Source organism: Fusarium solani (genome assembly GCF_023522795.1).
Source record: "Fusarium solani strain SB1 chromosome Unknown bctg00000005, whole genome shotgun sequence".
NCBI classification, from domain to species: domain Eukaryota; kingdom Fungi; phylum Ascomycota; class Sordariomycetes; order Hypocreales; family Nectriaceae; genus Fusarium; species Fusarium solani.
Genome location: NW_027072153.1, coordinates 385,495 through 411,157, shown reverse-complemented (window position 1 = coordinate 411,157; position 25,663 = coordinate 385,495). Strand labels below are relative to the sequence as shown.

Below are 25,663 nucleotides of genomic sequence, written 5' to 3'. Positions count from 1 at the left end.
AATTTAGGCATCTACACAGCGCCACCTAGGTGCCTAAATATTACCTGCCGTAGAGCTCGGAATGCCTCCATTTCGAATCAAAAATTCATCGCATTTGCTGCCTCAAGCTGTCTCGATGGGTTCAGACTCCGGTACAAAGTGGCCGACAAAGACCGACTACAGCCCTCAGCTGGCTGACTATGCCAGCAAATGGCACCCTGGAACACTTGACTGGTTGTTGGAATCAGCCGAGTACAGGACATGGCTCGAATCTAGTTCGCAGACGCTGTTCTGTTTCGGTGAGCCTGGGGCCGGCAAGTCTGTTGCAGCCTCCGCTCTTGTCCAAGACTTGGAGGATCGACTTCTCGGGGATGAGCCAGATGACGTCTCAATCGAGGAGCAGAGTCAACAGGCGGCCACCAACATTGCCTATATCTTCTTCGACTCGCGACGGCACGAGGAGCAAACATACGATAATATAGCCCTCTGCATCTCAGAGCAGCTCGCTTCAAGACGATTGCCTTCAGAGAGGCCGGAGAGTCCGCCATGGATGGACGACTCTAGTTGGATTCCTTGGACCAGGCCCACCGAGGCGAGCATTTCCCGCTATCTAAAAGAACAGATCGCGAGTCATGCAACTTATTCGACGGTTTTTCTTATCCTTGACGCGCTGGACGAATGCTCCGAAACCTCCCGTATAGCATTACTCGCCCTCCTGGCTGAGGTTCAGAGGGAACAGGGTGCCTTGAACGTGCTGGTGACATGGCGAAGCGGATGGGCTCCGGCCCCGGCGATTCAAGACCAGTTCGAAAACACTGCGAAGCTTGAAATACGTGCACGGCAGCAGGACTTGGAAATGTACCTGACCGATGAGCTGCCATCAGACTTTGAGAGTCGGAAGCATGTCATTTCAAAAACTGTGATAGCGGCAGACGGACGGTATGCGCTTCCGATTTGACAAGGAACCTTGATCAGGGCGGCTGACATTATCTTCTAGGTTTTTGCTGGCTAAACTCTACCTCGAGCTCCTCGTATCGATGCCACCATCCGAGAGACTTGGTTTCATAGCCCCGGCGCCAACCGGCCCTGACGGTTATGACTATGTGTACCGTAGCACTCTGGATAAGATCGCCTTGCAGGATCCCCATTGCGTACATCTGGCGGAGCGCTGTCTCTCGTGGCTTACATTTGCGAAGCGACCCCTTTCTATACCGGAACTACAAGAGGCGTTGGCGATATCCACCGACAAAACCCCTGGGCTGTGGTTCGAGGACAGTCCAGCAGGCGTTGAATCTGTTGTCTTGTCCTGCGGCGGGCTCGCACGCCCGGACTGCATCAACGGCACTTCCTGTATCTAGTTGTATGGCCGAACGACCCGAGACTATCTCCGCCGGCATCTCTCACTTGCCGAGGCCGACGTGGGAAGAACGTGCACCGAGTATCTCTTGGCAAGATCCGACGGCGGCGCTTGCAAGACAGATGAGGACCTCGTTGAGCGGCTGCGGCTGAACCCACTGTACCGCTACGCTACGTGCCACTGGGGACAGCACATTCAAAGCATCAGCACACAGCTGCTGTCTGACACAGTCATCCGAGAATTCCTTAGCAAACGGGCGAGGTGGGAGGGAGCCCTGCAGGTCGACAAAGCCGGAGCCCAGATACAGGTCATGGGATCCGGCAGCCAACATTACCCTAAGAGGGCAGAGGTGATTCATCTTGCGGCGTGCGCTGGCGCGACCAACCTCGTTGCCGTGCTTCTCGCCCAAAATGACGGGTCTACTAGTATCAACGCTAGAGATGATGATGGCCGTACGGCGCTCTCGTACACCGCACAGGCAGGCAACGATGATATCCTTGAGGTGCTTCTGGCGGACTCGCGGTTGGACGTTGACGCGAGAGACTACGAAGGTCGAACCCCCATGTCCCACGCCGCAGACAACGGCCACGTGTCTGCCGTGTCGCGACTCCTCGAGCGTGGTGCGAACCCTAACTGGAAAGACCTGAACAGAGCCCCTCCGTTGTGGTACGCGGTGCGATACGGCCATGTGGCTGTGGTGAGAGTACTCCTAGAGTGCGGGCAGCTATCCGACTTGAACCCGAGGCCAAGCCACCCCGACCACGACGACAAAACAGAACATATGGACATGACAGAAATACACCTCTTGCGTGTGCGTTGAATAATGGGTTCAATGAGATTTCGGAGATGCTGGCGCGAGTGGATGGTATTGACGCTCACGCCGAGGTTCCTTGGAACCAATCAGTTCCTGGATTGGCCATACGAAACGGGTATGAAGGCATCGCTCTCAGGCTCCTCGATAAGTACGGCATTGACAAAAGCTCCGACTACCACGAGCCTGGTGTTGAACTGCTGGTTGCCGCAGCCAGTATCGGGAGTACGAAGCTTGTCGAGAGTTTGTTTAAAACGCACGGCGTTGACCTAAATATTATGTATTTAGACAGCGGAGACGAGGAATTGGAAGGACTTACGCCGCTTATGGCAGCAGCGAAGAAAGGACACGGTGATGTCGTCAGATTATTGCTTGACACTGAGGCCGTTCGGCCGGACGAAAGCCACGACGATGGCACCGCGCTCTCCCTGGCGGCAAAAAACGGACTTCGAGACATTGTCAACATGCTGGTGACGGACGAAAGGATCGAGGCAAACCATAAAGATGCCAAGGGACGCACTCCCCTGTCATTGGCAGCAGTGGGTGCACACGAAGACGTGGTGGAAGCCCTGCTCATGAATGAAGCAGTCGACCCAGACTGCCGAGACGACGAGGGGAGAACACCGCTCTCTCGAGCGACGGGCAAGGGCTACGCTCGTAATTACAATGGCGTGGTCAGGAGGCTGCTTGCTGACGCTCGAATCGACCCCAACTCTAGAGATAAGGAGGGCAACACTCCGCTCTACTATGCGGCCGAGAATGGACACGTGAGTCTGGTCGAGGCAATCCTAGAGCATCCCAGGACAGATTTGGGCTTTGGTGACAAGAGTGCGGGACTGGCCGTGGCTGCTAGCAAGGGCCACACCGACGTGGTGAAGACCTTTCTCAAGAAGGGACGTTTCGACGTGAATGCTGTGCATTTGGGAAGTACGCCGCTGTCACTGGCCGCAGAGGGCGGACACATGGGCATGGTTGACTTGTTGCTTTCCCAGCCTGGGATAGAGGCACACAAAAGGGATGTTGAAGGCCGGACACCGTTGGCTATGGCCGCCTGGAGAGGCCACACGGCCATCGTTGAGAGGCTTTTGGCGGTTGAAGGAGTTGACCCAAACTCTCGGGATATAAGAGGCTGGACGCCGCTGCGCATGGCCTTCACAGCAGAGCACAATTCCCGCCTAGGCATCAAAGCAGGGAATGGATTCGTCGAAACTATTGGGGCGTTGCTCCGGGCAGAAGGCATCGACCCAGACGTCGCAGATCTTGAGGGGAGGACGCTACTATCAGCGGTATGCGAAGAAGCCTACTCGGACCTAGCCGACCTCCTCCTTGCCTTTGATGGCATCGACCCAGACTCAAGGGATACCGCCGGGCGAAGCCTTCTCTCATGGGTTGTTGCTCCGGCGCAATTCCGAGAGGTGACGTCCTTTGGAAGACTTGACGGGCGGAAGAAGGTTATGCAGCGGCTTCTCCAGTTCCAGGCGGTAGATCCCAATGCCGAAGACGAGAAGGGGCTAACGCCGCTCATTCGGGCCATCCAAGGGGAGTATGGTAACGAGTTCGTGCAATTTCTGCTTGAACGGGAAGATCTAGACGTGCACCAACGAAGCCAGGACGGACGTACGCCCATGGAATTCGCGAGAAAGATGGGTGATACGATGATCATGTCGCTGCTGCGCAAAAGAAGTGATTTAGACGAAGGCAACGAGCCGGCTGCAGCCGTTGGTAAGTCTGAACACAGCTCTTCAGATGATGACCTGAAGGATCTCAGATTGCCACACGAAGGAGGGGAATCGTTGAATATACGAGCTAGCCTGAAACGGCGACCTTCGTCTAGCAGCTCCGCATGCTCGCGTTCATTAGTCTTCGGGAAAGACGTTGGCAACGAAATAACATTCTTGCAACTCGGACATCAATTCGCTAGAAAAATCCTCCTGCCACTGGGCGCGCAACAAGAACATCTCGATCTGGCAAAGTGCAACTCCATAGACCTAGACAAAGCGTTTTCTGTCCAAGATACCAACCACGCAAGGCGTGTCATTGCAGAGCTAAAGAAAATAGACGAAACCTGGAAGGCGAGGGAATGCCCCATGTGTCGACTGATTGCGGCCGTCAGTCCTTGTTGGCGAGTTGCTGCTGAGGGAGATATCAAGGAAGAAGAAGAAGATGATGACGGTCAGTTCGTCCTAGTCGCATTCTCCAGCACAGCAAGATGGCTCTGCCACGGCCGGCTAGTCTCATGGCAACGCTTCACAGATCGCTGGATCGACAATATGTTACTCGGTGTTGTTCCTTGTTCGATGCGACATATACAGAAAGATCATTGGAGAGATATGCTCGCCTCTTTCTTTCTCAAGTTGGGCTTTATCGGCCGGCTCGGTTCCAACTGCGAACGCAAGAAACGCGCCATTACCATTGCTCGGGTGGAAGACGGAGTCGACTTTGCCGCTGCCAAGGCCTGGATTGCGTGCTGTCGCGAGGAGCATTCGGAGCGGTGCAACCCTCGAACGCTGGCCCGCGTGCCGCATTTTCGTCTCATTGATTGCACGACAAGAAGGGTGGTCCGGCCGGGTGACCAGGTTTCCTCTTATGTGGCTCTGAGCTACGTATGGGGTCTTACTCCTGCTGCCGGCTCAGGAGAGAAGAGCAAGTTGAAACTTGGCGCCAGCGATCTCCCACGGGATGGTGTTGATATAGGAGAGAGTGTCGAGGCCGTCGTCGAAGATGCCATCCTTGTGGCGCTGGGGCTCGGATATGGGTTCCTGTGGGTGGATAGGTACTGCATCCTCCAGGAAGGGGACGATAAGGTAAAGGAAGAACAGCTTCAGAGCATGGTCCTGGTGTACGCAAATGCCGAGGTGACGTTGGTAGCCATAGCGGGACAAGCATCGTCCTCTGGCCTCCCTGGCGTAAGCAGCCGATGCCCCCGAGTGTCACAGCCCTCCGTACGGATCAAGGGCCACGCTATCACCTTGATACCCCCGGATCCCGCGCACCAAATCGAATCTTCGGCCTGGATGACGCGGGGGTGGACCTATCAGGAAGGCCTGCTCGCTCGCCGCCGCCTCTTCTTCTCGGAGACCGAGATGTCGTTCGAATGCTGTGACCTCCTCGCCTGTGAGGCCATCCGCCTCCCCGATAGCGTCGAGCGGCAGATGGGCCAGCTGGACAGGCGTCTGATGATGCCCTCATGGGTCTGCGGGCAGCCAGAGATTGCGTCTAGGGACAAGGGCGGCAGAGACCTATTCGATCGGCTAGCCAAGTACACGAGGCGAAAGCTGACGTATCAGTCGGATGCGTTGAATGCGATGCTGGGTATCCTCTAGATATATGCCACCCTTGAGAAGAGCCAGGTTTATCACGTCTGCGGCGTGCCCATCCTCCGTGTCTCAAGGAAACACTTTTCCAGAAGACTGCGCTTCGCCACTAGCAACGACGGCGACAGCGACAACACCGGACTCGCCCTTGCCGGCTTCTTCAATGGTCTCTGCTGGACCCTCCAGTCTCCGGGCGTCCGACGCCCCGGGTTCCCTAGCTGGTCGTGGACGGGGTGGCATGGTGTAGTAGACTTTCCGTTAAGAGAGGGTAGTGGGATCGACTTTGAGGACGGATTTGACGTGGAAGTGTCCATCGTGCTTGCGGACGGCATTACCCCTATGCCCTGGAGTGAATATTATGGTCGACTAAGGAATGCAGCGGCCAAGGAGAGCCGGTCCAGCTCCGTCTTTTCTCAGAATCATATGCTTGATATCACGGCGAACATCGTAAGAGCCCGGTTCTACGAGCGACAAGAATCCGGAGGCAAGGGTATGAAGTGGAAAGGCACTGTGTGTACTGGGGACGACGTGTGGGAAGGTGATTTCGCGCTCACTCAAAAAGGCAGGGCTCCCTCGTCAGGAGATTGCGAGGGCGGGTGCGATACGAGTCTACGGCGAAGGCTGCTTGAGGAGTCATGGCTAGGCATTGTGCTGGGTCGATTGCCAGACTCGCATGACAGAGGCAACAGCGTCTATGTGCTCATTGTAGAAAAGATGCCGCAGTCGGCGATTGGCGCGACTGCTCATTGGGAGCGAGTCGGTCTGTTAACTATTAACCACGCGACATTCAAGAGCGAGATATTGGAACGAAAGGAATTAAGGCTTGGGTAAGTAGATTGGACAGTTTGTATAGGTATGTCAGAGGGCCGACTCAGGGGTCACGGCCAGTACATGTGTCTAGAGGGAAGCAGAGAGACTGAGGAGGGGCTTTCTTTTCATTTCCTTTCTTCTTTTTCTTCTTCTTTCTTTTCTTTTTTGGTTGAAAAAAAAAAAAAAAACAACCATTAAATAGTTCTAACAAAACAGGGTTTATACAGATACCCAGACTAAAATCCACAACCCCAATAAGTTGACTTACTATGGAGTAGTTCGTGCCTACTGCTCACTCTTCGCCAATCACAATGACGTAGGGGCTTCATGGCTTGACGGGAACCAGACTCGCTCTAGCTGCCTAAGTGCCTACAAGGGTAGTACCACCGCTCCTTTGCCGTCCCTAAAAGCAGAAAAGGCTGAGGCCCCCAATGTAGGAACTACTTGACATGGCTAGTCTTATCCGGCGGAGGCTCTGCTTGATGACCAGCTGAGAGCCTTAATGCCCCTGCTATATACACTTGGCTATATTGCAAATACACGTCCAACAATAGCCGCTAATCGCACCAGGTTGGAGTTGGAGGGGCTTAGAGCGGTCGTGAGAGTCAGAATTGATATTTAAAGTTCTTGCTATGGCTGTTGCATACTACCTAGGCTGAAGTACTCTGCGAGTTATCACTTTGTGTGGGAGTATCAGCTGACTATTACCAATTCCTCTAGGATAATTGTATCCGGACCATTGTATTTGCTTATCAACCTTATTTCTTCATATCCTATAGACCAATGGTAAGTGCAATTGTCTTGGAGTGATGCCACCTTTTTAACTTGTGGCGATCCAGGGAGGACCAAATTTGATAATGTCCTCGTCAGCTAGCTACGATATTAGATCTATTGCATTTCTCACGACGCTAAATAGCTAGTTACATTGTAAACGTCAAGTTGCTAGTTGGATGAACATTGTAATTCACGCGCGACAAAGTCCCTCGTTCCAGTTGTGAAGTCAAAGGGCAAGAGTGCGCTGGTCTCTTTAGGACGATCCTCGACTAGGTAGCCTCATACCATGTATGTATCCCTAACCTGAAGAGCTTCGGTCGTACAAATGATGAAGAGCAGATTGCTCAGAGGCTTTATTCGCAGTTTGTTGTGAACTAACAGTAGTATCTTCAGACTTTCTCATGTACTTATAACCCCTATCAACACAGAATATATGCGATCAAGGCCTCGAAAATCTCCCTGCACAAATCATCTACAATAATTCTTACAGTTCCCAGTCGTGAAGCCCTTGATAAGCTTTCAGCTTTGCCGAAACCTCATCACATGCTGTTTTGCAGCCCCTTATCCCGCTCCCGATCGAAGCCGGGCTCTTCGTCGGCTAGCACCTGGCAGCCAAGCTTTACATATAACAAACGATCATTTTCAAGAGTCTTGATGATGCATCTAGGGTTCCGACTAAACACAAAATGTATGATATTGCGGGCATTGTAAGTAACTTGCGATCTATTGTTGACACACGAATACACGGCTGGGGATGTCGCGCCGGCACCTGTCCTCCTTAATGACCAAGAAAACCTCGGAGGAATGTTTAGGAGGAGAAATTGCCAATGCCTAGTGTTTTGATTTAGATAGCTTCCCAATATAATGTTACTTGTTTCGTCACTAAAATGTCCCCCTCTGAACATACCCATGTACATAGATAAACCTTCCTTTTTGATGAGGCCCTGTAGGTCGGAAAGCGTCGGCCAGGGCTGAATTCCGTATCCCACTAGTGCACAATGACCTCTAAGCAAGTACCCTAGGGGGACTATAACTTTCTCCATCAGCGCAATATATCATCCTTACCTCACTTACGCTTCAGGAGCAAGTATTGTGATCACAAGGCCTAAACAATAAGACATCCCACCCCACAGACTGGCTGTTGGAAGGAGAACACTGGGACAAGGTACAGCTTGGAGGTCCTCGTGCATTGATAGGACGAGAGTTCTACCCACTAGCTAACATCCTGGTCATCAAGGACAACACATTTTTTGTTCTGTGCGACTCTCCTCTGAGCAGACCTCTTCGAGCGAGATGCATGACAAGGTCGTATCATGTCCGACCCGAGACCGAACCGAAGGTGTGTCACTACCACCCGGATTCCACTTTTGGCATGCCGGGATCTAAGACACGGAAAGTCGTCTGGTTGGCTGGCCAGCAACGCCAACCCCCTGATCAAGTCCGAAAACGACATCTCAGGCACCCCGCAAAAGTTTAATTCACACAGATTCCATCTTATCTCTCGAGCCAGGTCAAGTCAAGTCCATGCTGCCTTTGTTGAATGAAGCCGTGTCTAACTACCGGTATCGTACAATTATTTGCTACTACTATGCCGCCACCGCCTCCAGCTGCACAATCTCGTCCACCTTCTTGGCGCTGTTGCTCGAAGGATCAAACTCATAGTCTAGCCACTCGGTCGCTAATCTCCTGGCAAGCTCCAGCCCGATCACGCGCTCGCCAAAACACAGTACCTGCGCGTTGTTGCTCTTGACGCTTCGCTCGATGCTGAAGCTATCGTGGGCCGTTACCGCCCGGATGCCTTTCACCTTGTTTGCAGAGATGGCCACGCCCAGGCCTGTACCACAGATGAGGAGTGCTCGATCTGCCTTTCCCTCTGCGACTAGACGGGCTGCTTCCGCTGCGCGGAGTGGATAGGGGGTTTTATCTGCATGGTGGTTGGAGCCGACGTCGAGGACCTCTTCTACGCGGCCGTCGGACTCAAAGTCTTGTTTGATGGCGTTTTTATAGGAAATTCCTGCTTCCTGAGAGAAGGTGAGCTCTGATTACAAAGACGAGATGATGGGACAACTCACATCGCAGCCCATTGCAATTCTCCACTTTGGCGCCATGATTGCTTCGGATTCGGGAAAGGATAAGCGACTTGTTTTTTTTTCTTGTTACCTCTCGTCTCAGGGTGAAGAAAAGGGTAGGCTTCCTGTGCAATTTTAATACTCGTGGTGACCCAGCCATGTCGCAGAATTGGGCAAGCCGTCGACTCAGAGGAAGAGAGGAGCCATGTGACTGACCAACCCCGCCCAAGGATGATCTAGACCATCTTCCAAAAGGGAATTCCGGGGTAGGATTCTGCTCTGCCGACCCGAACTTCTCTGCTGTCGTGGTAATGTCGTGCCGAGATGAGTGTTCGGAGTAAGCCGAACCGGGGCCGATCGACGGGGGCCGGGCTGGTGTGGGGTGCGGATTTCCTATTTGGGATAACCGGGGAGGTCATCTGGGCAGACCTAGCCTTTGGGAGTCGGGATACCAGGATGGCTTTAGAGAGTAAAGTGACACAAGTGAGAGGAAGAAGTATCTTGTTAACGGGCAAGAGCTTGGGAAGACCGGAATTCTCTGTCGCGTACAGTTCCGGTGGTAATAGTTGACTTGGAGAGTCGGCTCCGTCCCATCAAGAGAGTAACACCGACGATGGTTCTATTAAAGCACACAAATGGGCTGATTATCTCGTCTTCTCTGTCTGAGTGTGCCTTGTTCATCTCTAAGCACCATCACAGTTAATCCTACGGCCATGTCTACACGGCATCTCTTTGACTCTCCCGAGGGCCTCGTCAACAAGGCGCTTCGAGGAATCATTTCCTACAACACCTCCCTCAGACTCGACGAAACGAACCGTGTTGTCTACGATACAGAACACCGACGGTCCAATGTCAGTATAGTCAGCGGTGGTGGCTCCGGCCATGAGCCTGCATGGATTGGATACGTTGGCAAGAACATGCTCGCCGCCTCCGTCCAAGGCGACATCTTTGCCAGCCCCAGCACCAAGCAGATCCTGGCCGCCATAGAAGCCGTCCCTAGCGACGAAGGAACCATTCTCGTCATCACAAACTACACCGGTGACTGCCTCCACTTTGGACTCGCCAATGAAAAGGCCATTGCCAGGGGACACAGGTGTCGCATGATCATCTGCGGGGATGACGTCTCGGTCGGTCGCAGGGGAGGAATAGTGGGCCGGAGAGGTCTTGCAGGACAGATCGGCGTCCTCAAGGTGATGGGGGGAGCTGCAGGTGCTGGACACTCGCTAGATGACGTTTACAACCTTGGCGTTGCATTCTCGGAGCAGATTGTGTCCATTGCTGCTACCCTCGACCACTGTCATGTGCCTGGGAGGACTGAGCATGGTGCATTGGCTGTCAACGAGATTGAGCTTGGTACTGGTCCTCACAATGAGCCGGGTTACATGAAGCTATCACCAGCCCCCACTACGCCAGAGCTTGTGCGGCAGATCCTCAAGCATTGTCTGGATGAGGATGACCCGACACGGGGATATGTCAAGTTTACCCCCAAGGACAAGACGATTCTTCTGATCAGTAACTTTGGCGGCATCTCTCATCTGGAATTGGGAGCCCTTCTCGATGAAGTGCTTGAGCAACTGGCTAACGAATGGGGCATCGAGCCCTCGCGCACTTGTGCTGGATTCTTGGAGACATCTCTCAATGCGCCCGCCTTTTCCGTATCTGTCATCAATGTTTCTGCTGCGGCAAGAAACTGTCGGTACTCTGTTGATCGCATCCTGGACTTCTTTGACACAAAGACGAACACGTTCTGGGAGTCTATGGCTGGGTCACAGACCAGACGGTGCAGTCGCAAGGAACAAATCGTGCAACCGCCTAAGGAGGCGGAAAAGATCATTAATGATGAGACGGACCTCAAGATTGATGCTAATCTCCTGGAAAAAATGTTGCGGAGTGCCTGCGATGCAATTATCCAGGCAGAGCCTCATCTGACCAAGTGGGATACCGTCATGGGTGATGGTGACTGCGGAGAGACGCTCAAGACTGGAGCGACATCGCTGATTCAAGCCCTGGACAAGGGTTTGGCAAGACCGGGTTCAGTTGTTGCTGTTCTTCAAGAGCTCGAGGACATTGTTGAGAGCAAGATGGGTGGAACTCTTGGTGGCATTCTCGGCATTTTCTTTGTTTCCCTTAGAACAGCCGTCGAGAAGAACAGCCACATGGCTCGATCACAGGGTCCTATCGCTCTCTGGAGTGAAGCCCTTTCCTTGGCGTTGGAGAACCTGAGCAGGTACACCCCCGCGAAGGTAGGAGACCGCACCGTCATGGACACCCTGATCCCCTTTGCCGAGATCATCGCCAAAGCTGGCTTCGTCGGTGGTGTCGAGGCTGCTGTTCAGGGAGCCGAGGCGACAAAGACGATGAAGCCCCGGCTTGGAAGAGCGACGTATGTTGGTGTTGGAGACAGCACGGAGTTGCCGCCTGATCCTGGTGCGTGGGGTGCTATGGTGGCCATTAGAGGTCTTCAGAGCGGATTGGAGGTGATGAATTGACTGTAGAGTCTGGTTATTGATCTAAGGAGCGAATTTTGAGCCTGTATGATATGATTGACGCGCTACATTTCACATATCCAATCTCGAAGTGACAATTCTTTTATTTCTTTTGCATAACCTGTTAGACCATCCCTGTTAGTTGCTGTGTCTTCCTCCACTCACTCACAGGTCGCCCGACTAGCGTTCGAGAGTGGCAACACAAGAGCCATATGGTCGGCACTCTCTTGAAGAAGTGCATTATGGGCAATGATGACAATAGCGTCAACGAGAGAATTTGAAAGTTTATCGCGCACTTGCCCAATTGCAAAGGGAGAGAATCATATAGGTTTAAGTCAAGGCACATTAAAAGGCTTGCTGTTATATCAAACAGCGATCAAAGTTTGTCTATGAATAAAAACTCAACACTGAACTCTAGCAAAACCCAAGGAAAATCAAGTAGAGACCACTCAAGGCATGCCAATTCAAGGGTCCATGAGGAAACTCTCGTAGTGCTTCAGCTCTCTGAAGAGCTCGTCCTGCTCTCTGAAGAGCTTGTGCAGCTTCTCACATTCCTGATTTCTCCTCGCTTCCCATCTAAGTGACTGGCTATAAGCGTACTCTACCCTCTCACTGATCTCCTTCGATCTTATTGTACCCTCGGGTTCCAGGTGCTTCATATGGGCAGCCCAGCGAGTCTCCCAATCTTCTTTCTGATCTTTGGCGTGCTTCTCCTTATCAAGGCTCTCCCTAATTTCTTTGGAGTTTTCGATCAGTGTTTTTGATGTATCATAGATCAGATTCTTCACGTCCTTGGCTAGCTTTTCTTCCCACTTTTTCTGCTTCTTCTCAAGGGCGAGCTCCCCCTTCGAGAGACCCGCCAGCCTCTGTTTCTCAAGGTCGTCCTCATACTTTTTCTTTTCGGCTTCCCACTTCTTCACGTAATTCGTGTGCAGGATAACGTCGGTCCCTCTCTTCAATGCTTCCTCGTCGAGAATTCTAAGCTGGGTCATGACGTTCGTGCGGACCCAGTTTGCGAACCATTTCTTGTCTTTCCACTCCTCGGGGAAGCCATCCTCTTTTACGTCCGAGTCGTAAACCGCAAAGTGGTGGATGTGTCGGATCTTTCTGAAGCCCGGGTCTGCTTCCTGCAACTCCTTCCACACACGGCTATTCTCGTCAAGCAGCTTAGCATCTAGATAAAGCTTTAGCCGGACGAATTGGGTAAAGTAGCTGACTTCATGATGGTCGTCATACTTTGCCTTGCTAATGTGGATGTCTGGCACTAAGTCGAACACTTGCTTGAGTTCGAGATACGGGATGATGGCGGCATTCCAAGGGGCTCTATCGTCCTTGTTCTCCAGTGGTGCAAATGAAAATGGCCAGCGAGGCATTGTGGCGGTTGGTTGGGTGTTGCTGACTTGGGTGTGTCGGAAGTGGGACTGGCAAGATGCTTTGGTCTCTGTCCAAAGCTTATGCGTTTGTGCCAAGGTGTCTCTGGCGAGCAGCGCGTGAAGCCAGGACGGGAGCTTCCTTATATATCAAAGCTTGAGAATGACTGGAAGTGATGTGTTTCTTGAGAGTACACAGATTTTGCAGTTGTGCTGTCGTTGGTCGAAAGTACAAGCAAATGTACAGCAGTGACTACAAGCTGGTCAGTGGTGTGAGAGCTTGTAAACTGATCATCATCCTGTGGAGCGGCGAACGTGTTTCTTTAATTGGCATCTTGGAACGTACAGTCGGTGTGCTCCTGGCGATTCCGTCCTGTGTTGTTGTTCAAGTCAAGCCGTTGACAGACCTTCATGAGGCCTTTGCTTCACATCTGAACATTTGCCATGTGATATTATCAAACAACTTATTATTAGTACATTCAAGCTAGAAGTGACAATGGATGTATTTACTTACGTGCATACCGGGCTATAACTACACCATCTCTCATCATCAATTATGTCTTCACTTATTAGGTACCCGAAACTCCCCGTATTGGCGTTCGAGGGCGGCAGTGACACTAGAGCTATATCATTAGTATTTTCTTTTTTCATTCGTTTTTTGGAGATGTATTATCAATAATCACGATACTCGAAACGAGGAAGCCGAGAGTTCCATCTAGGTATAAGCACATTATCAATTAAAGAGGGGCGAGGTTAATTGTTAGAAGGAACGTAAATTAATGGCCTCGTCGCCGTGTTGAACTGCGATCATAGGTTTCTCTATGGAAAAGAAGTCAAAAGAAACTCCAGAAAACTCCAGGGAAGAGTATCAAGGAAATGTCACTCAAGTCCTTCCTAGTGAAGGCTTCATGACCTGAGGCAAGGCTGCTCGGCTGTTCCCTAGCCAAGCCTCTAAGCTTTCGCCATCGCGGCCTGGTGTGTCCGCCACCACACCTGATCAGCTCGCCATAGCATAGCTACCCCGTCTTGCTAATCAAGACGATGGATATCTATTCGTAGTTCTCCTCTTTTTCGAGCATCCTTTGACTCCTAATCTCCTTGAGGCGTATTTCCTCCTCCCTCTTCTGTTCTTTGACGAGCCTCTCCTCCTCCTTTATTCGTAGCCTCTCTATCTTATCAAGGTTCTCCTTGCGCTTCTTCTTCTCGGCCTGCCATCTCGCCACGTAGTCTGTGTTCGTGAGGACGTGAATTGCCCTCTCCAGCTTTCCCTCATTGGTACACATAAGCAGCGGCTGAATATTGACACACATCCAATTATGGAAGAAGGTCTCATCCTTCCACTCATTGGGAAAGGTCGTGGCTTGCTCATAGTTGGGTAGTGTGACCGTGTAGTCGCGAATGGCCCGGATCTTTCTGAAGTCGGGATCAACTTCCTGCAACCTCTTCCACGCCCAACTGTTCTCATCAAGCACCTTCGCATCCAGGTACACCACCAGTTGGCTGTATTGAGGATACGCGTTGAGGGGGGCTCCACGTACTTTTCCCACCCTGGAGAAACAACCATGGCCATCTTAGTTAGCTTCACGAACCCTAGGGCCGGAAGAACTGCTGCATGCCATGGCATCTCGTCCTCATTGTTCTCGGGAGAGGAGGTTGAAGAGGGCCAGGAAGGCATCTTTTCGGTTGATGTGGTTGTGGGTTGTTTGTTAGTGTCGTGATGCGGGTGCAACTGCAAAGGTCCTTCGGTGTGTTTCCGAAGGGCTGTTTTCTGTTGACGGGCGTGTCTGATGGGAAGGTGACGAAGTGAGGGGGAGATTTTCCTTAAATACCCAAATATGAGAACTCCTGAAACCGACTGGTCTTTTGCACGCATGCAGAATCTGTAGTTTCCCTATCATTGGTCATGGCTTGAAGCGGTGAATGTGGCTGCCCAATTGGCATGATCAAGCGTATAACATGCGTTCTCCTAGTGTGTGAGGATACTTTTGTAGTGTTTGGCTGCCTAATTCTTGAGACGTTTATCAGACCTTCGTAAGACCCTAGGTTCACATCAGTACATTCGCACAGATCCTCTTCAGATCGTTGTGTGGGAGTACGCCAGAGGTTTGGGTTACGAGAACAAGAAGCTCAAGGGAGATATTACCTTTTTTGGAAGTCATTGGGCAAGAGTAAGTGGTAGAAGTGTTGGCACTGTACTGAGGGCTACAGAATTGAGGCTTGATGTTGGACCAGGCACCCTTCGACAGCTTGTTGTATGGAAATCTTACAATTGAATCAACGTGTATATACATGGACCTAATAAGCTGATCCTAGCTAATCTAGTGTACATTTCGCTCTCGAAGCCTCGGAGAGATCCAGCAATCCAAGAAGTATCAAACAAGCCAAGAAGATGTGGAAGCCTCCAAAAGTCATGAAAATGCGTTTCTTTGTCCCCCTCACTTAAGATGGCGGAGCACCAACGTAGATGGTCAAAGTGTTAGGTGTACCTGAGACCACACCAGAAGCGTTCTCGTTGCCATCTGGGTTAACGTCATCGTAAGGGAAGGCATAGCCTCTGCCGTCGACCTCGTAGGAGTGCACGATGCGGCTGTAGTGGTTTGTAGGATCGTTCTTGTAGTAAGAGTCGGCTCCCAGACTCGGCTGCACATCGCCACCGTCGACCAAGAGGGTGGAGCGAACAAAGGCGGCACAGAGTCGAGGGACAACGGCAGTGTGAATGGCATTGTCGCCCTCGATGATTGCAAAAGGACCACTGTTGCAACCCCAGATGTCCTTGGTGTTGGGCCTGGCGTATCCGCGGTTATCGCCATCGCAAACGAGTTCCTCGCCCGAGACTCGGCAGCTGACACTACCAGCTTCGGTCTGAGTATTGATTGTGAGGGGTTGAGTCGAGTACTTCTTCCAGACCTCATCGACATATGAAGTCCAATAGTCTTCGAATGTGATGGGTTCGAGATCGTATTGGTTTCCAGGTGATATGACGCGAATCGGATCTCCTAGAGCATTGGCGATGCACAGAAACGTCCAGGCTCGGCCATCGGCGTCCTTCTGCTTGACCATGTCGTCGCAGATCTTGCTAGCAGCGTCGGCGACAAGTCCAGCAGTAGTCTGAGTGCTTCCGTCTGTCAAAGAGAGCATCATACCAAGGACAATACCGACAAAATCCACGTAGCTAATGTTGGCGTAAAGCACACCATTGGTATAAGTGAGCTCTACGAAGCCCCAGTTGACGCCCGCGCTGGGATCTTGCAAGTTATTTGTGGAAGGCTGAACCAAGCCATCTCCATTTCCGATATCAACCATGAAGAAGTGCAGATCGTCATCTGCAAAGTATATGCGACCGGAACTCATCGAGATGGGAATGGTAAAGTCGAGTGTCTCACCCTGAGGCGGCAGGGGGATCGCAATGTTATCTGTGATCTCCACAGGAATCTTGGAGCCTCCAGAGCGAGGATAGACAAGGCCTCCATCAGCACCGATAAAAACAACCGTCCCATCAGAATCCAAGCCTGAGATGTAGGCCCTGACGTTTCCGCCAGAAAAGTTGTTGACAAGCTTAAGAGGCAAGGTCGCGGGTTCAGCGGCGCGGCGCGTGAGGGCATGAGTTTTATTCTTGGGATACGTTCCATTAAGCATATTCTCATCGGTCATGGACACATCATTTGCACCTCCGGGGTTGACTTTGATGAAACCCTTGGGAGTGAGTTCATGGCGTCGAAAGATGGGTGAGGTTTGGAAAGGAGCGGCAAGGGCAGTGCCCAGGAGGGCAGCCAAAACAAAGAATGGACGCATTCTCGTAGAGAACGACTGAAGAAATGAATGAATGAAGAAAAGGTAAAAGAAAGGTACAAAGCACAAGAAACGAAGAATCTACTGAGCTCAATTAACCATGATGCTATAGAGGACTATATACCCAAACCTGAAAGCAGAACTGTTTCAAACGGGCTATACGCATTCCATGCTACGTTTTGTCCCCGATGATATTCCCAGGGATTGTAACCGGAAACGTTCGAGTGTGGGCATGTCACCGGGATCTTGGAAACCTCTGATAATCTAGCTGAGGTGAAGGATGAAACAAGGATTGGCCCAAGCTCGATCGACACATTCCAGTGACAGGAATCGATTCGCTGCAGTCTCTGAAGCTGACACAGTTCTCATACAAGGGTTCCCTAGCGAAACCAACTGTTCGCAGTCAACCTTTAAACCCCCTGCTCCTTTCATCTCAACCCGTGGCCTGTTTGAGCCGGGCCGAATTTATCTGATGGATCCGCGACGCAGCCTTATGGATGACCTTCCGTTTTGAGATGGCTCGTCAGTGGATGCATTGACCAAGTTGGTTCGACTGCTGCGCATAATACTAAGTGATATTATGGGTGCCTGAAACAGTGGATAAGATCACCCAAGTAAGCAGCATCGCTCGTTTCTTGGGCTGTAGGGCGACTTGAGTCGTTTCAGTCTGGAGCCACTGGGCGGCTACCTTGTTGAAGGATTCATCAGATTATCGCTGAAGGATTCTCACCTGAGATGGGGTTGTTACACTGAGTGTTGTGAAGAAAGACTGAGGCTGAGTAAAGTGGTTCCGTCAGCGTCGTGTTTCACTGTCAGCTGTGGTTTTTAAGATGGCTTTGTAGGCTGGACGTTTGTTTGAGTTTAAGCATTAAATATTGATGAACAGAAAAATGATTGGCGATCAGTTTAGAAGGGTTAATATTGCGAAAAAGATGTTCCTTTATTGATCCATGTTTTCATGCCTATCCCTTTTGTTAGTACAAATAACTAAATCTACAGCTTGCTTTGCTTAATCAGATGAGCGTTGACCGGTGAAATCGCCTTTCCGGTCTTGTTGAAAGAAATAATGTTCTCCATTCCCAGCTTCTCGAAACCAATATGCGAGTCCAGTGAAGCACCGGCGTTGTGTGACAGAAGCTCGACGTTCTTCATCTTGACCAGCTGAGGACTGATGTGAGGCTCATTCTCAAACACATCCAGACCAGCAGCTGACAAGTGACCACTCTCAAGAGCGGCAACGAGATCGGCTTCGTTGATGAGCTTGCCTCGGGCGATATTGACAAGCTTGGCTCCCTTCTTCATCTTGGCCAGACCCTCTTTGTTGAGCAGGGCTTCTCCGGCGAATGGTGTGGCGACCAACACGCAGTCTGCCTCGGCTAGAAGAGTGTCGGCAGACTTGTGGAAGACAGCACCGAGAGGTTCCTCAACCTCCTTGGGCATCTGAATGACGTCGTTGTACAGGATCTTCATGTCGAGAGCCTTGTAGGCCTTCTCGGCGATGCGTCGGCCAATGCGACCGAAGCCAATAATGCCGAGGCTGAAACCGCTGGGGTTTCGAGAGATGGGGGCCAGGTTCCGGTTTGCGTCAATAAATTGATCCTTGTCGCCTGAACGGGCTGCGATGCTGGACCAGCTCAATTGTCGAAAGACGGAGATGATGAGCCAGATTGCTGCATCGGCTACTGACTCTGTGCAGGCAGCAGCAGCGTTGCAGTATGTGACGCCTGAGACAATATTAGTAGCTGTTATTGCTTGTCTTGAGACATAACATACCTTGCTTGGCCAGGCGGGCCGTGTCAACCCAGTCAAAGCCAGCACCAGCGCTGGCGTAGATCTTGCAAGATGAGGGCAATAATGAAATCAATTCGTCATCCCAGTTGCCCATCTCACCTCCCGTATTCCAGAAGGGGCGGTAGATGGCGAAAAAGTCACCAAAGGCCTTTGTCTTGAGGGCCTGGATGAACTCGGCCCGGGGCATGCTGTAAGACCGACGGATCTCGAACTGGGACTTGAACTCGTCGTAGAGCTCATGGTTCCAGCGGATATCGTCGCCGAGCTGAAGAACGATTGGCTTGGACATTGTGGAAAGCTGAAAGAGACTGGGACGGGCAAAAGGAAATGGATGAATGAGGAAGAAGCAATGAGAGTCGGTCAGCCGTGAGAATAAGTAACCGCAGAGTCCAATGAGAATCGAGGTATACGGAGATTCCGCCGATGGAACTCGCTGTTGAGAATTCCGAAGGCTGGAAATGGCAAGTTTGGCCGAAAATCTCGGGACTCGTGGCGTTGGTGATTGGTCTTCGTGCCTGAGATGATCCACCCCCAGATTGTGGGGGTGGTATTGGGATCGGGGTTCTACCCGATATAAAGGGGATGGTAAATCCGGGGATGCAGCGTGAATTGAACAAGGTTGGTGATCTTTTAAGTTTCTTAGTTGCGATGATCTACGAGTAATTGAGTAAATCACATCGCGCCAGGTTAGGTACTCGAGTCAAACGCGTCAAGTAAGCATGATTCTAAGTCTGATATGCGTGGAGGGAGATCGGAGAGCTGTCCACTTATGGGAAGCATGAGGCGACAACGAACGACGTCTTTTAGCATGAACTCTTGATGCCAATATCGTGATGAAACGTAGCTACTTATTTGCTATATGTTTGACAATCAGCATATGAGAGGAAAGCCTCTGCAAGTGAAAAACACCGGCTTCAAAACGGATAGCCCTACTTATCTGAAAACAACCTCGCCGATTTTTTCCTATTCCATTGCGACATTCTATCAATAGGTATCCATAGGTAAACAAGGATCCTTCCGTTTAAAGCCTCTACCTCGAATTGTCAACTACCCCCGAAAGCGAAACTGCATGGTGAGTAGACCCATTTCGGCGTCTACCCTGAACCGTACGAAGCCCCTTTCACGATGCAGCCTTTTCAAGCTTTCCTTTTCAATCCTTCTTCGGAATCCGTGGGAAACTCAGCCAGACTGCCGTTACCACAACAATAAGAGCCAAGATAATGGGCTGCAACACCTGAACACCTTTGCTCTGGGCAATCGCACCAATGGCAAAGGGAAACACTGTACCACCCGTTCCACCAATAGCCATGGCGAATCCTATAGCAGAGACATGAATCTTTGCTGGGAGTAGCTTTGCTGTCATCATGACGGCTCCAGGAAACATGGGACCCAAGAAGAACCCGAGGAATGCAACGGCGACAGCTGAGACGATAAACTGGGGCACCAACCAGAATACCAACTGAAGGCCAACAGAGATCGCAAGATAGATGGAAAGGCAGAGACGCTCGCCATATCGCTCTGTGACGAAACCGAGAAAGGCGCGACCGCAGGCCATGCCGGCCCAGAAGCCGGAACTGGAGGCACCGGATGCGAGGGCTGAGGCCTTCCGTACTCGCAACATAAAGGTGACGACCCAGCCACCGAGACCAACTGGAAATTTTGTTAGAGATCTGCGCAAGGGATTTATAGAGGATTCAAGGATACATACCTTCAACTCCCATATACGCAAAGAAAAAGAGTGAGCAAAGCCATGTCACCCTAGACTTCAGAGCCTCTCGGGTTCCAGCGCCACCTGAATCGTTCTCACGAACATGTTCAGCTCGGTATACCTCGCCGGTCTTATGCCAGAAAGTGACAGTCAGACCGACTAGTTCGACGACTGAGATGCCAATCTACATGCCGCATCGTTAGCCTGTTCATGTAAGGATGGCAGCATAAATTCTCACCATGACGTAGTAGTAGGTATACCACGGCAGCTTAGCCGTATCAACCATTGAAGTAGCAATCAGAGGTGCAAACAGAGCACCCAGAGAGTAACAAGAGTGTAAAAAGCCTTGGACTGAGTTTGCCTTGTCCATCTTGCCAATCCATGCACAAAAGCACGCATCAGTCAGGCCATTGCCGAAACCGCTGACCATGTTGCAAACAACTAGGACAGGGTAGGGAGGATGCACTGCCAGAGCAATAAAAGTGATGATATGGCAGATGGGAGCCATGATTGCCACGCCTCGCTGGCCAAACTTGACGTGAATTCGGGCGTTGGTGAAGGCGGCGACTGAATAGCCGGCGAACGGCGTCAGGAAGATTAACGAGACGACGGTGTAGGTGAGGTCATAGTATTCTTCCAGCTATATCACGTCAGGATGTGAGAGACATCAACTTAATAGTGATAAGAACTCACATATGGAATCAAGGCCTGTTCGAAGGATTCATGTCAGTTTTCCCAAGTTTAGTGAGCAATTGTGCGGGGGCAATACGTACACCGACGGCCGCATCGTTCATCCCAGCGATGATAAAGGAAACAAAGGCAAAGGCCAGTCTTGCAATGTTGCTCCTTGGATGATTCCATCTCTCTATCTCTGCCTGGGCATTGGGAGGCGGAATCTCATCTGAGGCTGTGGGGCGTTGTGCGAGCTCCTCAACGCCTCCCTTCCTGTCGCTATCCGTGCGATGCTCAAAGTTAGTGAGCTCAATGGACTCATTTTGAGTCTCTATTACCGTTGTCGACATGGCCAAGTCGAGTGTCTTTAGGTTGCAGAGTTTAGTTTAGCGGTGAATCCGCGGGCAACGTTGAAGTTGACACGGGTTGGGCCGAGTCAAACATGGGTAATATTTTCGTCTAAATAGGAAATGATAACACTTTCGTCATGGATGAGCATTTTAACCGTTTAGCCGGCGATGACCCGGGTCGTGTTTCCCGAGAAATAATCCGAGGGCGCGCTCTGGTATCAGGCAGGCCAAAGGGAGAGCTTGATAGAGAGTGTCTCAGCTGCTATCAGATCTAACGCCTTGAGCTCGGCTGATACAGAATTGAGCCATGGAAAGGGAAACAATAGCCGGCCTTGACAATGGTGTGGCCCGTGGGTTCTTGAATCCAGGTTAGCCAAATGAACACAATCCACTATTCAGGTCAGCATTGCTGCGTCTTGTCTCTCAAGTCTATTTGGCGACAAGTAAGATCCATTTAGCTTAAGGAATGCAAGCTCAGCATGCACAGACTCGTTCATAAAACCTGGAGACGAGACGAACCCTTCATCTGAGTGACAGGGGCCAGTCCATCATGACCATTTATCCCCACGTAATTGGACCAGCGGGCTTTCCCTCTTCCGAGAAACTATACCCAACAAGGACATGTTCCCCGCGGGGTCTTTTACCTCTCTCATCCGCCCCCTCCTCCCCACCTCGTGATACCTTCATACCCAATTTTTCCTATCAACAAGACGACTGGATGAAGCGAGGAGGATGCTGCAACGCCTGTAGAAGGCGGCATAGGAAATGCGTTGTTCAGCCGGGGGCGTCTCAGTGTGGCGCCTGCGCTGAATCAGGGCGGGAGTGTCGCTTTGAGAATGACATTCAGTTCAAGCACAGTTATACTCGAGAACATCGGGAGGTGGCCGAGCAGTCGAGGACATGGACCAGAGTGCCATCTACCAGTAGGTTGAGGTGGTTGAAGTACTTGTAGAATTTTGTTGATCTTGTTTAGTCTCATTTGTAACACCTCAAGGCATCGACGGCGAGCTGTCCGAGTCGCCCAACACTTTCGTCGATCCAGTTCGGTCCAACTCCCCAACAAGCGGCAATTCTCTCCGTTCGCCGCTTAACTCAGGGACTTCTATCCCAGAAGACGCTTCAAGGAACCAAGATAACCAATCCAGCTCAGGAAAAGGGGGATTAGCACAAGGCCACGGATCAGATGACCCAAGACATATTGCTTCTCCCCAAAGCTACGCCGAGAACTCCGACTTTGGGGCTCCATTGACTAGCCATGGTGAAGGTATTGCCTCGCCTTACGAGGCCCCATCATCCGGCAGCACCCGTCTCTTACCCCTACAACAACCCCTGAACCACCCCGTTTCCTCGATCCCTTACATCCTAGGCGACTCGCCTCCGTCGCAACTACCTCCCCCTGAAACACCCTCTTCAGCTCACAGCTCGGGAGTCCAAAGTATCAACCCAGAAGATACATATGGATTCACTGAGAGGCAAGCATTCTTGTTCATCACTTACATACACAAGTTGGCTCCTTCTGTAAGTACCAGGTGCTTGGAAGAGACCTACCAGTACTGACATTGTACAGTCAGATGCCTGTGACGATGCCAGACACTTTACACTCGAAGTACCACGCCTGGCCTTTCAAGAACCGATGATCATGAATGGCCTCCTTGCCCTTGCAAGCCGCTACGACGCTCGATGCTCAAACTCCGAGTCCGATCTTGAAGGGACATACTATCACAACCGATGCATCGAGTTACTCATCGAAGCCTTTGCGCGACCACCGGAAACATGGGACTCGAAACTTCTAACTGCCGTCGTCATCGCGCGGCTGTATGAAGAGTACGACAACGAGTCCGACTCGGATTACCACCACCTCAGCGGAACTCGAAACCTCCTAAATCACGAGGCTGTTGCGCGCTTCGTTACTCAAGGCGGCTTAGCTGAGGCTGCAAGCTGGGTGCACCTAAGGCAGACCATCTATGTGTACCTGGTTCGCAGAGAACCTGTTGAGATATGCCTGGAGAACTTTGAACGATCTACCGTCTTTCGGAGAACTGACGACTCTGCGTATGCCAATCGTGCGGTCTACCTGTTTGCCAAGATGATGAAGCTATTATTTCCACTGAATGATTCTGAGAAACAAGCAGTCGGTGTCTCGCCTGGGCCATGGGAGCTTGTCGAGATGGAGGTCAACCAGTGGTATGAGATGAAGCCTGTCTCATTCAAACCCATCTACTACAAGCCGGCGGACTTGAAGGAGGACAGACCATTTCCTGTTGTTTGTATCGCTGCCTCTGTTCCTGGTAGGTCTTGATCTTTGCCCCTGTGTTCCATGACTGACAGGATAATACAGTTGTTGCCATGCAATACTACTATGCTGCGAAAGCCATTATATGTTTGCATAAATGCAACACGGTCAACCCCAACATCGGGTACCATGCTGCCAGGCTTAGACACGACTGGGAGGTAGGATCCGTGTCCCATCGAGTGCATTTAGGGGTTACTGATCTTGGACAGCAACGAATCGCGTCCTACTTGTGCACTCTCATGGGGCTGGCCTTATCCAACGAGCATGTACTTAATGCCTTCTACCTACCAGCGCACATGCTATCACTCTGTATGGTTCGCGTCTTGAAAGAAACATGGTGTATGGTTGCTAACCAGTCCGACAGGTGGCTACTGCATTCGCCAACCTTGCGAGAGAGCACACACAGTACAATATCTCCAGAAGGTTGATGAGGTCATCAAATGGAAAACAAGGAGATTGATCCAGACATTGGAGAAAGAGTGGGAAGAAATGGACAATTTTGAGAAGAGATGAAGCTCATGTAAGATAGCAATGCCAAAAAAATGTAATCATCTATTCGATCTTGACGCTATGCATAACCGTGGTGCACACGGCTGTACCTGTTGAACTCTCGAGGGATGTTTTTCAGAGATGTTCAAGTTTTCGACAAAGAGCTTACAGCCCGTCGCCAAACTCGTAGTCTTTGTTCCATCGCTTTCAACATGTTAGCATGACTCCCCAATCACAAGCTGTATCTGACTTACTGTGTCCCAAGGGCGCTTCGAGTTGACGAACCGCAGATCTGTACCAAGTCTGATGCGACCGCTGGAGTCGTGGTTGATCGTAGAGGCGTGGATCTGGTCATTAAATGAGTACTTGTCTGTTTCATGTGTGTCAATCAACTCACCATGTGAGGAGTGTGGAAAACAACATCTCCAGCCTCATACTCGCTGACCAGCCACTTCTTCCCATAGGTCCTGCCAAAGTCGGCAGGTCCCTCGGACAAGAAGCCAGTGCTCATCATGTTGGAGTTGAAGGCATTTCGCATCTCTTCGTCGTTCATTCCAGCAGCTTTTGCCTTGCGGGCAAAGTCCTTCTCGATGTCTGCACCCAGCTTGTCGCCCCCTTCAAGGTAGATCAGGCCTCCGCCGTCGACCTTGACATCGCCCATAGGAACCCAGGCCGTCATAGCTGTAGGTTCTCCGTAACGCATGAAGGACTGGTCGTAGTGCACACCAATCGCCTTGTTACCAGGTGTGTTGTTGCGCAACAAAGTGCGGCGAACCGCGAGAGTAGCATCTCCCCAGCCGGTGAGGCGGGCGACAAAGTCTTTCAAGGCAGGATGGTTGCAGAATCCTCGCACGCTTCCATCTTCGGATCCAGAGTACCAAGGCTCAGTGTGCGCCTTGAGTGCTGCATCAACAAAAATCTCAGCCTTGTTTGTCTCGCCTGGGCGTGAGTTCTTGAAGCTGCCAGCTCCGATTCCGGGATAATCGGCTGGGTCGGCAGAGTCGTCAAAGATGCCATCGACGGTCTTTGTGCCGGGCTTGAGAACTCCACTGGGTGCCATTGACGTGAAGTAAGCTTCACGGGCGGCAAGGACGTCCTCTCGTGGCAGGAGACCTTTCACAAAGACATAGCCTTCTGTGATGTAGCGTTGGTAGAGCTCCTCGAGAGGTTCATCGGGGTAAGAAACGCGAAGCTTGGTGACTTCGCTGGGAGCTAGTAGGCCGTCATTGACGTACAACTCGACATTGTCAATGGTGGGTGTCTTGGTTGTGGTTTGTGCGTGAGGCATGATGAAGGTACACAGAGAAAAGAAATAAAACCAAATGCTCAAAGATGAAGTTGAATGTGTTGTGAGAGAAACTTGATTAATGGCTACATTACAACAGAACTGAGATATCATTTATACATTTCTCAACCACACGCTCATCACAAAACTGCAAACAACTCCGCGGTGACCTTTGCCCAATGCAGTAATCTCCACACAAAAGCCACAACTCAAATCACCCCGCAACTTGGAGGGGGCGAGATTTCCAGTGGAGAAAACGTGGAGGCTGAACTCGTGGACCGAGCCTATGACTTGCCATCAATTTCACATGGAGTGA

At 51.2% G+C, this 25,663-nt stretch overlaps 9 protein-coding genes across 9 annotated transcripts; 2 read left to right on the top strand and 7 right to left on the bottom strand.

Annotated features, from left to right (window-relative positions):
• Window positions 1–8,631: 8,631 nt before the first annotated feature.
• MRS44_008527 (uncharacterized protein) lies at window positions 8,632–9,153 on the bottom strand (the record flags this gene model as incomplete). The annotated part of the gene is made up of 2 exons (XM_046276274.2): window positions 8,632–9,066; window positions 9,118–9,153. The coding sequence occupies 2 exons, from the start codon at window positions 9,151–9,153 to the stop codon at window positions 8,632–8,634; spliced, it is 471 nt and encodes a 156-aa protein (XP_046131976.1).
• A 674-nt stretch (window positions 9,154–9,827) lies between these two features.
• MRS44_008526 (uncharacterized protein) lies at window positions 9,828–11,603 on the top strand (the record flags this gene model as incomplete). The annotated part of the gene is made up of 1 exon (XM_046272118.2): window positions 9,828–11,603. The coding sequence occupies one exon, from the start codon at window positions 9,828–9,830 to the stop codon at window positions 11,601–11,603; it is 1,776 nt and encodes a 591-aa protein (XP_046131975.2).
• A 461-nt stretch (window positions 11,604–12,064) lies between these two features.
• On the bottom strand, window positions 12,065–12,973 carry MRS44_008525 (uncharacterized protein; the record flags this gene model as incomplete). Its single annotated transcript, XM_046281184.2, has 1 exon — window positions 12,065–12,973. The coding sequence occupies one exon, from the start codon at window positions 12,971–12,973 to the stop codon at window positions 12,065–12,067; it is 909 nt and encodes a 302-aa protein (XP_046131974.2).
• A 1,046-nt stretch (window positions 12,974–14,019) lies between these two features.
• MRS44_008524 (uncharacterized protein) lies at window positions 14,020–14,645 on the bottom strand (the record flags this gene model as incomplete). The annotated part of the gene is made up of 2 exons (XM_065620964.1): window positions 14,020–14,425; window positions 14,509–14,645. 2 exons carry the CDS (start codon window positions 14,643–14,645, stop codon window positions 14,020–14,022), a joined length of 543 nt encoding a protein of 180 aa, XP_065477036.1.
• A 764-nt stretch (window positions 14,646–15,409) lies between these two features.
• MRS44_008523 (uncharacterized protein) lies at window positions 15,410–16,762 on the bottom strand (the record flags this gene model as incomplete). Its single annotated transcript, XM_046270949.2, has 1 exon — window positions 15,410–16,762. One exon carries the CDS (start codon window positions 16,760–16,762, stop codon window positions 15,410–15,412), a length of 1,353 nt encoding a protein of 450 aa, XP_046131972.2.
• A 990-nt stretch (window positions 16,763–17,752) lies between these two features.
• Window positions 17,753–18,839, bottom strand: MRS44_008522 (uncharacterized protein; the record flags this gene model as incomplete). Its single annotated transcript, XM_046284079.2, has 2 exons — window positions 17,753–18,483; window positions 18,533–18,839. 2 exons carry the CDS (start codon window positions 18,837–18,839, stop codon window positions 17,753–17,755), a joined length of 1,038 nt encoding a protein of 345 aa, XP_046131971.2.
• Window positions 18,840–19,700: 861 nt separating this feature from the next.
• Window positions 19,701–21,280, bottom strand: MRS44_008521 (uncharacterized protein; the record flags this gene model as incomplete). The annotated part of the gene is made up of 5 exons (XM_046276273.2): window positions 19,701–20,200; window positions 20,259–20,442; window positions 20,497–20,898; window positions 20,952–20,966; window positions 21,032–21,280. 5 exons carry the CDS (start codon window positions 21,278–21,280, stop codon window positions 19,701–19,703), a joined length of 1,350 nt encoding a protein of 449 aa, XP_046131970.1.
• Window positions 21,281–22,116: 836 nt separating this feature from the next.
• On the top strand, window positions 22,117–24,086 carry MRS44_008520 (uncharacterized protein; the record flags this gene model as incomplete). Its single annotated transcript, XM_065620963.1, has 6 exons — window positions 22,117–22,207; window positions 22,254–22,798; window positions 22,848–23,568; window positions 23,619–23,731; window positions 23,783–23,882; window positions 23,938–24,086. The coding sequence occupies 6 exons, from the start codon at window positions 22,117–22,119 to the stop codon at window positions 24,084–24,086; spliced, it is 1,719 nt and encodes a 572-aa protein (XP_065477035.1).
• Window positions 24,087–24,227: 141 nt separating this feature from the next.
• Window positions 24,228–25,350, bottom strand: MRS44_008519 (uncharacterized protein; the record flags this gene model as incomplete). Its single annotated transcript, XM_046283629.2, has 3 exons — window positions 24,228–24,266; window positions 24,317–24,409; window positions 24,460–25,350. 3 exons carry the CDS (start codon window positions 25,348–25,350, stop codon window positions 24,228–24,230), a joined length of 1,023 nt encoding a protein of 340 aa, XP_046131968.2.
• Window positions 25,351–25,663: the final 313 nt, after the last annotated feature.